The following is a 10,456-nucleotide window of genomic DNA, read 5'->3' as shown; positions in this document are numbered from 1 at the left end:
ATCTATAAACCCCAAAATATTTTTTTTCACACAAATTAATTTTTTTTTCACACAAAAAAACTCAAATGGGTTAAAGAAGATAGGTTATGGGAGGTATTTTTATGTGAAGATTTTGACATTAGACAAAAAAAAACAAATATAATGAGAGTGTTTTGGTAATTATCCTTTAAACATACGAATTTAAAATTTAAATGGGCTGGCGGAGTTAGGCGGATAGCCATTCAACCAATGTAAATATTAATAAGAAATGTAAATATTAATAAGACCTAATTAATTAATTAACTATAAACTAAAAGAAGAGAGGTTTTAGTGTATCCCTCCACACATAACAATATTTATTTAAATAATACTTTGTTTTTTTTCTTTCAATTAATATTTTTTTGTTTAATTTTATTTTTTAATATTAGATTTTTTTTCTATTTAGTTATCACACTCTCATGACACGGATCCTAGACTTGATGGGTTTACTCGGTTTGGCAGGTTAACCTAGTTAACTCAGATTGTTTTTCTTTTTCTTAATTAGTTTTTGTTCTTCCAGTTTTATCATTTAATATTGATTTTACTAAGAATTTAACTTCATGATTTGTTTTGTTTACTTTTTATTAGATTATCCTGATCTCACAACACGAGAATAATGTTTAACGGATTAACCTAAGTTAACTCAAGTTGTTTTTTTATATCTTTTATTTAATTGATTTTTTTTAATTTTATCATTTAACATTAGGTCAGTTAGAAATTAAGTTTCATAATCTATTTTAATTTGTTTTTTATAAGAATATCTTGGTCTTAAAATCAAGGTCACAAATTTTGACATTTTAACCTTAGTTAAATCATGTCATTTTTATTTTTATTTTTTTAAGAGGTTATATTGGTCTCATTACCTAGGTCATAAGTCCTTCATCATTGGACTTGCTTTATAACCTAATTGACTTATTTTTTTAGTTTTTTAATTTATTTTTCCCAAATTTCATCAATTAATATTATGTTTAATTGAAAATTAGGCTTCATGATTTGTTTTTGTTTTTTTTCATTAGGTTATTTTGGTCTTGTGACTCGGTAATGTGCTTAACGGTTAACTAGGGTTAACTTGACTTATTTTTTATGTTATTTTTTTAATTAAAATTTTTATAAATTTCATTGTTCAACATTAGATCCGATAAGGACAATTGAGAATCGAACTTTATAATTTGTTTTGACTTTCTCTCTATAAGGTTATCCTAGTCTCAAGACTAAAGTTGCAGATTTGACAGGTTAACCTGAGTTATATCAAGTTAATTTTTTATTTTTTTCTATAAAATTATCTCAGTCTAATGACTCGAGTCATGAGTTTGGTAAATTGACCCATGTTGTTTTTTTATGTTTTTTTAATTGATTTCTTTTTTTAGTCTTGCCCTTCAATATTGGGTTGGTTAGGGATTGCAATTTGTAATTTGTTTCGATTTGCTTTTCATGGGGTTATCTCGGTCATATGACCAGGGTTGCAAGTTTGATATGTTAACCTGAGTTTTTTTAAGTCCTTTTTAATTGATTTTTTTTCAATTTCATCCTTCAATATTGGGTTGATTAGGAATTAGGCTTAATAATTTATTTTGATTTGTTTTCTATAGTATTATTATAGTCTCATAACCCGGGTCATGAATTTGACATGTTAACCCGAGTTGTTCAAAGTCAATCCAATATGTTGTTATTTTAATATTAAGAAAAGATATCATCTTAAATTTTATTTAGTCAAAATTTGCTTTCACAGGTTGTTTTTTGATCAATAAAGTCAACTGGGTTACATCGGGTAAACCCTCACATGATTTAATTTTTTTTTCGCTAAGAAAAAAAAACATTAGCAATATTTGAATATTTTTTTTACGTTCAAGAAAAATTTGATTTGACTCGCAGCGTAGCGCGGATCAATCATCTAGTTGTGAACTAATTGATTATTGTTTCTTTTTTCATAAAGTACTTTTAATTGGAACAATATTTTTTTTTTAATTTTATCATTTAACATTAGATTTATTGGAAATTAAACTTCATAATTTATTTTGATTTATTTTATGTGAGGTTATCCTAATCTCAGGACCCGAGTCACATGTTTTGTGGGTCAACCTGGTTGACTCAAGTTTTTTCTGGTCCTTTTTTGTAATTGTTTTTTTTTAATATTATCCTTCATCATTTGAGTTGATTGAAAATTAAGCTTCATAGTTGGTTTCAACTTACTTTTTATAAGATTATCCTAGTCTCATTATCTAAGTTAAAGGTTTGCCAAATTAAACCGAGTTGACTCAAGTTTTTAATATTTTTATTGAATGTTTTTCAATTTTATCATTCAATATTGGATTGATTAGGAATCGAATTTCATAATTTATTTTGATTTGCTTTCTATTAGGTTATCATTGTCTTATGATCAAGACTTGACAAGTTAACCTAGATTGACTTAGGTTTTCATATCCTTTTTGTAATTGATTTTTTTTCTTTTAATTTTTTTCTTCAACATTGGGTTAATTAAAAATTGAGTTTCAATATGTTGTTTGATTTACTTTCTATAAAGTTATCACGGTCTCATGATATGGATCACATATTTTACATGTTAACTTGAGTTGACCTGAGTTGATTTAATATGTTGTTGTTTTAATATTTTTTTTAAAAGATGTAATTTTAAAATTGTTTTTAGTCAAACTATTTTTTTATTATCCAGGATACTTTTGGACATGCCATTTATTTGAGTTGTCCTTATTTATGGTAAATATATTTTAGCTGTATTTTGTAATTGATTCCCTGAATTTGAAATATTGAATTTAATTAAATACAAATAAACTCAATCAAACAATTTAATTGCTTTGATATAAAGAGTTTGGTTAAGTGGATATAAATTAGGAATATCAAACGTCATTGGACTGACTTTTATCGCAAGCATCACTTGATGATTTATATGATTCTTCTTCCAGATAGCAATTGTTACATAGAAAATATTGGCAAAAATAAACAAAGAAAATAGAAAAGAAGAATATATTTATTCTTTCTACTTTGCTTTAGTTTTTGAGTAGAATTCTAGGCTGTCCAAGGAATCTGTCTACAACACAAGGTCTCAGATAATGGATTCGTGTTTCTTCAAAAAATCAAACGTACAACACATGATCTCGTTCTAATAAAAATAATTGTTCCAATTAAATCAAGTCAAGGATTAATTAAATCAATGACTCACAGGATGACCTAAACACTCTTACAAGTTAATTCTTGAATCAAGTTTGATAATTATAATATATATATATTCATATAAAATTTAATTAGGTATATTTTTCAATTTCAATCTTTCTTTTATTTCTTGGTTTTAAAATTTATATATGGTATTCTAATACACTAGTATTTTAATATACTGGTATTTTATATAAAATTTAAAATTAAAATTGCATACTTGCATGTGGGTTAAGATACGAAGTGATTTTAGAAAATTATTTATACTAGTATTGTTCTTGTTTAAGCATATTTAACTTTCGAGTTTTCATGAAATCTGATGCATTATGCTAAATAAATGAGTGCAATATTATATTTTGGTTAATAAATGACACTAGTTTTATCTAATATTATAATTGTTTGATTTGTTTTTTATGAAGTTATCACGGTAACATGATACGGATCACATATTTTATATATTAATTTGGGTTGATATGAGTTGATTTAATATGTTATTGTTTTAATAATTTTTAAAAAAAGATGTTGTTTTGAAATTGGTTTTAGTAAAAAAAAAAAATTATTGTCCAAATACTTTTGGGCATGCCATTTATTTGAATTGTCCAATTTATGGTAAATATATTTTAGTTGTATTTTGCAATTAATTCCCTGAATTTAAAATATTGAATTTAATTAAATACAATTTAATTGCTTCGATATAAAGAGTTTGGTTAAGTGGATATGAATTAGGAATATCAAATGTCATTGGAATATAAAATGTCATGGGAATATCAAACGTCATTGGAATATCAAATGTCATTGGATTATTTATATGATTATTCTTCCAGATAGCAATTGTTAGATTAGAATATTGGAAAAAATAAATAAAGAAAAAAGAAAAGAAGAATATATTAATTTATTCTTCTTTGCGTCAGTTTTTGGTGGTAATGTGGCTGTCCAAGGAATCTGTCTACAACACAAGGTCTTAGATAGTTGGATTCCTTTTTCTTCAAAAATCAAAAGTAAAGAAAAAAATGGGTTTATCATGGGTATATTCAGATGGCTGTCCAAAGCTTTGTTACTGAACTTCATTCATGGGTTTATCCAGGATAAGGTCTTGATAATAATTCTAGTTAATTGTTATATTTTAAGATTATAATAATATTATTTTATTTTTAAAAAAAATTAATGAATTTTTTACCAGGTTACAGATTAACTTGAGTTTTTCATCGAATCACAATAGATTAATTCTCAAACCTTTTTTAAATTGACTTATGATAACCCTGGACTCTTCACTCAGCTGAGTTTCACGGGTGTGTATAGTTGAGAAACTAATTAGCGTTTTATTTTTATTATTTTTTTAATTTATTTTATTTTTCAATTTAGTTCTTTATTATTATTTTTTCATTAGTTTTTAGTTATACCAGATTTAATCATCATTGTTTTAATTACTATTTATTTTATTTTTTATTTTTTTTATGATTGAGAATTTTATTTGTGATTTTTTTTTGTTTTTGCCTTCTACGGGATCTTCCCACTCTTATAACTTGAGTCACTGGTTTCAAATATTAACCTGATTTAACTTTAATTTTTTTTTTCAATTTCATCATTTAACATTATACTATTGAGCCTTGAGCTTTCTGATTTTTCTCACTTTGTTTTCTATGGGGTTATCTTGGGTCGAGGTTAGTCAAATTAACCCGAGTTTACTCAGATTGCTTTTATTTTTTTATTTTTATTTTTATCCTTTAACATTAAGCTATTGGGTCTTGAGGTTTCTGATTTTTTATGTTTTTCCTTTCTATGGTGTGATCTTAGGACGCGAGTTAGTCAAGCTAACCCGAGGTGACTTAGGTTTTTTTTCCGAATGTTTATTTTTTATTTAACTTCAATATTCTTTTTAAATAGGTTATTTAAAAAAATAAATTTTGATCCTAATCTCATGTCGTGGGTGGCGAGTTAGTAGAGTGAACTCGAGACTCGCGTTGACTTTGGTTTTTTTCTTCAATGTTTTTTTAATTAATTTTTTCTTTAATTTTATCCTTTAAAATTATATTATTAAACTTTGAGCTTTGTTATTGTTTTTGCCTTTTGTTCTATAAGCTATTCCAATCTCACATATTAGTCAAGTTAATTCAATTCAAGATATCATTGCTTGAAAATATATATATATATATATATATATATATATATATATATAGACACACACATTTGGCTTGCTGCTGGAAAAAACATCTAGTGTTCCACTAGGAACAATAACAACTCCCTATTTTAATTTCAATTAGGGCACATTATTTGAACTACATTGGTTGGACTCGGAATTTATATATGGTATTGTTTGATATGCATCATAGTTATTAAAATGGCATAACATAATAGATTAATATAGAAAATAGCAATTCAAAACCTAACCAATGATGTTTTTCAAGTTGAAATAAAAAGTTGTTGACTCGTTTGGGCTAATCCGTAACCTGATTTATCTAGCCAAACTAGGCTAAATCAACTTAAAAAAAATAATGTTGTTTTAATAAAAATAATTAACCTGATTGAACCAATGACTTACAAGTTGATCTAGACACTTTTACAAATTAGTTCTTAAATCGAGTTTGACAACTATAATATACATATCCATATAAAATTTAGCTATTTTTTTCAATTCCAATCTTTCTTCTATATGTGTGCGCGCGCGGCGGACACATTCTTGGACGTCACCCACATATAAGCAGCCATTTTCAATAGCCAAACCATAAGAAAAAACCAGTCAACTTTAGATCCATCAACGATCGTTGAGCAGCCATTTTCAATACATTTATGTGTGTGTGTGTGTGTGTGTGTGTGAGAGAGAGAGAGAGAGAGGGGATAAACAATGATTTAGAAAATCACTCATCCTAATATTATTCTAGATCCCGTTTGTTTGCTGGAAAGTAGTTTCTTTTGGAAAATGAATTCTGGAAAAGTGAATTATTTTCTAATGTTTGGTAGTGTAATGGAAAATAAATTGAAAAACATTTTCTAGTGTTTGATTATGTCATTAAAAATGAGTTGGAAAATAATTTATTAATGTGTTATTTTTCTCAAGTTTATTAAAATAATGATGAACAAATCTTACAAATTAAAAAGTTGAATGAGAATTAAATTGAAAAAAAATATAATTTCATAAATTATCTCAAATAAAATAAATAATAATAAAAATAATAGAGATCAAATTTAAAAAATAAAAAAAATAAAAGATGAAGAAATTAAAATAATAATAATTAACATTTTATAAATTATTTCAAATAAAAATTTTGATAGATAAAAAATTTTAATAAAAAAATGATAAGAAAAAAGCAAATAACAATTATAAAAATAAAGACCAAAGTTCATATAAAAATTAAATTTTAAGGGATGAAATTGAAAAATAAATATTCAAAATAAAATATATATATATATATATATATATAGCAATCAAAAGTTTGAGGATTAAATTTGATATAATCAGCAAATAATATGACATTTTTAAATTTTTTATAATTTTCAGAAAGTGTTTTCTGCCCAAATTTCCTGGAAACCAAGTCAAATTTTTCTTTGATTGGATAGTGTTTTTCGTTGACCAACTTTTCTAATGGCAAACAAACACAGAAAAGTTTAAAAAATAATTTTTCAGAAATCACTTTTTAGAAAACAAATATAACCCTAGTTTAAGCATATTTAGCTTCAGAGTGTTTATGAGATAAAAAAAAAAAGTCTAATATTATATTTTGGTTAATAAATGGCACCAGTCCTATCTAAAAAAGAAAATGAAGGTGGAGTCGAAATTGCATCATAAATTAATATTGCTTCTTAGATAGTAGAGGGCAATGTCTGTTTCGCACCAGTATCGATCCTCCTTTCCCGTAAGGCAGCTAGCAGAGGTCATTTCACAATTTTGGTGGTGATGTTCTTGTTCGTTTGGCATCGATACTTCCCCCAAAAACTGCATATAGAAATTCCCATAAAGATGCCCCAGAGATTTAAAGCATATCATGGGAACAAGAGCGAAGGATCGAATTCTGATCAACCAACGTAGCCATCTCCATTCCAAGATAATGGGAAACCTAATTAATTAATTTTGCATCGAATTATTATGAATAATTACTGAACCATGACCATTAATTTGGTAGCTTACATGGTCAAATTCATGCTTAGTTGGTGTAGTATACAGTGGAAAAAAACTAGGGTTTCATAAATTTTATTGAAAGTAACATGTTCCATTTGCCCATGATCAGTAGCTAGCACCGACTTGATGGAGACCACCTGCAAATCCAATCACATACTATGGTAAGATTCTTACAAATAGTAATCATAGGAAAAGTCATAGTCATTAAACCTTTCCTGATTTATTGATTCGTGACTTCTTCATCTGATCTCCTGACCAAGCTAAGTGTTAAGAAAAATCAATCTGGAGTATTTTATTTTTAAAAGATTTCAGAATAATATCATTTTAATTTTTTTTAAAAATTTTAATGGATTATTATCAACCCAGTCAATTTATAATTCGGGCTTTGTGCTGAGTAGACTTTTGAATCAGGTGTGATAATACTACGTGTATCCATCTTCTGCTATAAATATTATACCCACTCTACAACTTCTTCTGCATCGTCAACCAGATATTTCTATCTAGGATATATATCAAAGATGGGGTCTTACAAACTATAGTTCATATTCATTTCTTGCATCCGTTTACATCAGTTACAGTTAAGACTACATACCAATTTTTTCAACTAGTTCTGTTTGCCAAATTTGGGTGTTGAAGAGTGTATCATGTGGAACCAGATACAGAAGTCCATTGGGAAATTACCCTGCCCAGAAGCAGACAGTCTCCATCGTCAGAGTATTCAAGTTGAGACTGAGAGAGTTCAAGGTGAGAAACTGGCTCTGCAGTGCATGGGCTGCGATGCTTGTGTAGAGAATAAAGGGTGCATGTGTGATCACAGCACCCAAGATTTAAAGAGTGTTGTACATGAAGCAGATGTTGAGGATCATACCGAGGCTAATAGTTCCTTTGCGCATTCTGTCATCAACATGATTGGAATGCTCATAGGTAAGACTTTCAAATATCTTGATTCCATCTTCTTACTATATATGAAGGTGCAGGAAGTTAGGGTTTTTTATTTTTTCCTGTCACAGGGCTTGGGCAGTTATCTGCTCCATATGCTTTAGAAAATGGAGGATGGGCTTCTGCATTCTTGCTGGTTGGATTAGGTGTAATATGTGCATATACATCCCTTCTGCTTGGAAAATGCCTTGAAAAGAGTCCCAGATCAAGGAGCTATGCTGATATTGGACAGCATGCATTTGGTTCCAGAGGAAGAGTTTTGGCTACGACCTTCATTGATTTGGAGATTTTCATGACCCTAGTATCCTTTACCATATCACTGCATGACAACCTTAAAACAGTATTTGCAGGGACACAACTTAGGCTACCATTATGGACCAAATTATCTACATCTCAGTTACTAACCATGATCGGGGTGCTGATAGCAGTTCCTAGTCTGTGGCTGACAGATCTCTCTTCCATATCTTTCCTTTCATTCGGCGGCATTCTCATGTCCATTATCATTTTCACTTCTGTGGCATACATCGCCATCTTCCAAGTTGTTAAGGTTAATCATAGTATACCTGTTCTCCACCTCCATAAGATTCCTGCCATATCTGGCCTTTACATCTTCTGTTATGCTGGCCACATCGTGTTTCCCAACTTGTATAAATCCATGAAGGATCCATCTAAGTTTACCAAGGTATCATCGATCACTTCCAATTGTTTTCTCCTCAGCTCAAACTACAGTACTTGATTTGCTCCTTCTCTTCTTTTTCCGAATAAAACTTCATGAATATTATGTTTTCTATGATGTGATATGTTTGAGAATATTTTGCTCACCCATAATTTCCACTTCCAGGTGTCTATAGTGAGCTTCGCTTCGGTGATAGCACTTTACACATCATTAGCATTCACGGGAGCCAAATTATTCGGCCCTGAAGTAAGCTCTCAAATAACCCTAAGCATGCCTCGACATCTTATCATTACAAAGATTGCACTATGGGCAACCGTGATAACACCCATGACCAAATATGCCCTTATGTTTGCGCCCTTCTCCGTCCAGATAGAACACAGCCTTCCTGATTCTTTTAGTTCCAGGACCAAGACAATTATAAGAGGCGCTGTGGGCTCATTCCTGCTACTAATAATACTAATTATAGCACTTTCCGTTCCATATTTTGAGCATGTCCTCAGCCTTACAGGCTCCCTTGTGAGTTTCAGCATTTGCATAGTTTTCCCATGTGCCTCCTATATCAAGATTTCATCGGCTCAATTATCTAAGTTTTCCCTGATCCTAAATGCGACCCTTCTTGCATTTGGGCTACTTCTTGGGGTCGCTGGGACCATATCCTCTTCAAAGTCGATCTTTACAAGTCTAAAAAGAGATCACTCAGCCTGAACAAAATAAGTTTATGATCCAGAGATTATCCACATTCCTGAACTCTTTTCCACTCCAGCTATCTACCTGATTGATACGCAAAAATAACTGGGCTGCAGCTGCTGCATTCAAGGCAATATATATAGTTGAAGCGGGCTAGCTGATGCTTCCACAGTAAATTTTCTTACATTATAAGACCTGGAAAGAGTTTTTGGGTGTATGAAATTGCAGTGACAACTTGCACAAATTGATTCTCTTGTTGTAAATTTACTTATAAATCATAAAACAAGGTTGCTTTACATTAGCCAGAAAAGGTATCACTATCAGTGAAAAAAAAGTGTGGTTTGAAATAGTTCTCTTCTGCTGCATGGGCTCTCCCAAGAGGAGAAGCCCGGCTCCACGAGGAGGAGCCCGGCTCCACGAGGAGGAGCCCCTCTCCTTATGCTCTCTCTAGGTGCTGTGTATGGTTGTTTTTTTTATTTTTTTTTCAACTTCCCCGAACATAATTCTTTCTTACAAATTTTGTCAGGATCTCATGGCTATTTTGGTATTTTATATTGATGTAATATTTATTTTTTTAAACAAAGTACAACTCAAAATATCACAAATATGAAATTATATTTCACCTTCTCATAAAGACAAGACTCATAGATTATAAATACCCCATAAATCCTTCAAGAACAAGGTTCACAATATCTTCATTCTTAACATTTTCAGTATATATATTTTTATAGTCTATCTCTTTAAAATATCATTATAATTTTTCTCTCTACAAAGTTATTAACTTTACTATCAAAGAGTCCTCACGTCTATTAAAAGGGATTTTTTGTAGGTACCAGTTACTAGACATCATTTATTAC

At 29.5% G+C, this 10,456-nt stretch overlaps 1 protein-coding gene across 1 annotated transcript; it reads left to right on the top strand.

Moving 5' to 3' along the window:
* The first annotated feature begins 7,781 nt into the window (after positions 1–7,781).
* LOC133691672 (amino acid transporter AVT1H-like) lies at positions 7,782–9,895 on the top strand. Its single transcript, XM_062112276.1, has 3 exons — positions 7,782–8,221; positions 8,308–8,918; positions 9,078–9,895. Exons 1-3 carry the CDS (start codon positions 7,942–7,944, stop codon positions 9,615–9,617), a joined length of 1,431 nt encoding a protein of 476 aa, XP_061968260.1. The 5' UTR covers positions 7,782–7,941; the 3' UTR covers positions 9,618–9,895.
* Positions 9,896–10,456: the final 561 nt, after the last annotated feature.

This window comes from Populus nigra, chromosome 4 (assembly GCF_951802175.1).
Source record: "Populus nigra chromosome 4, ddPopNigr1.1, whole genome shotgun sequence".
Taxonomy (NCBI): Eukaryota; Viridiplantae; Streptophyta; class Magnoliopsida; order Malpighiales; family Salicaceae; genus Populus; species Populus nigra.
The sequence above is the reverse complement of the archived record's forward strand: the minus strand, read 5'-3'. Positions and strand labels throughout refer to the sequence as shown.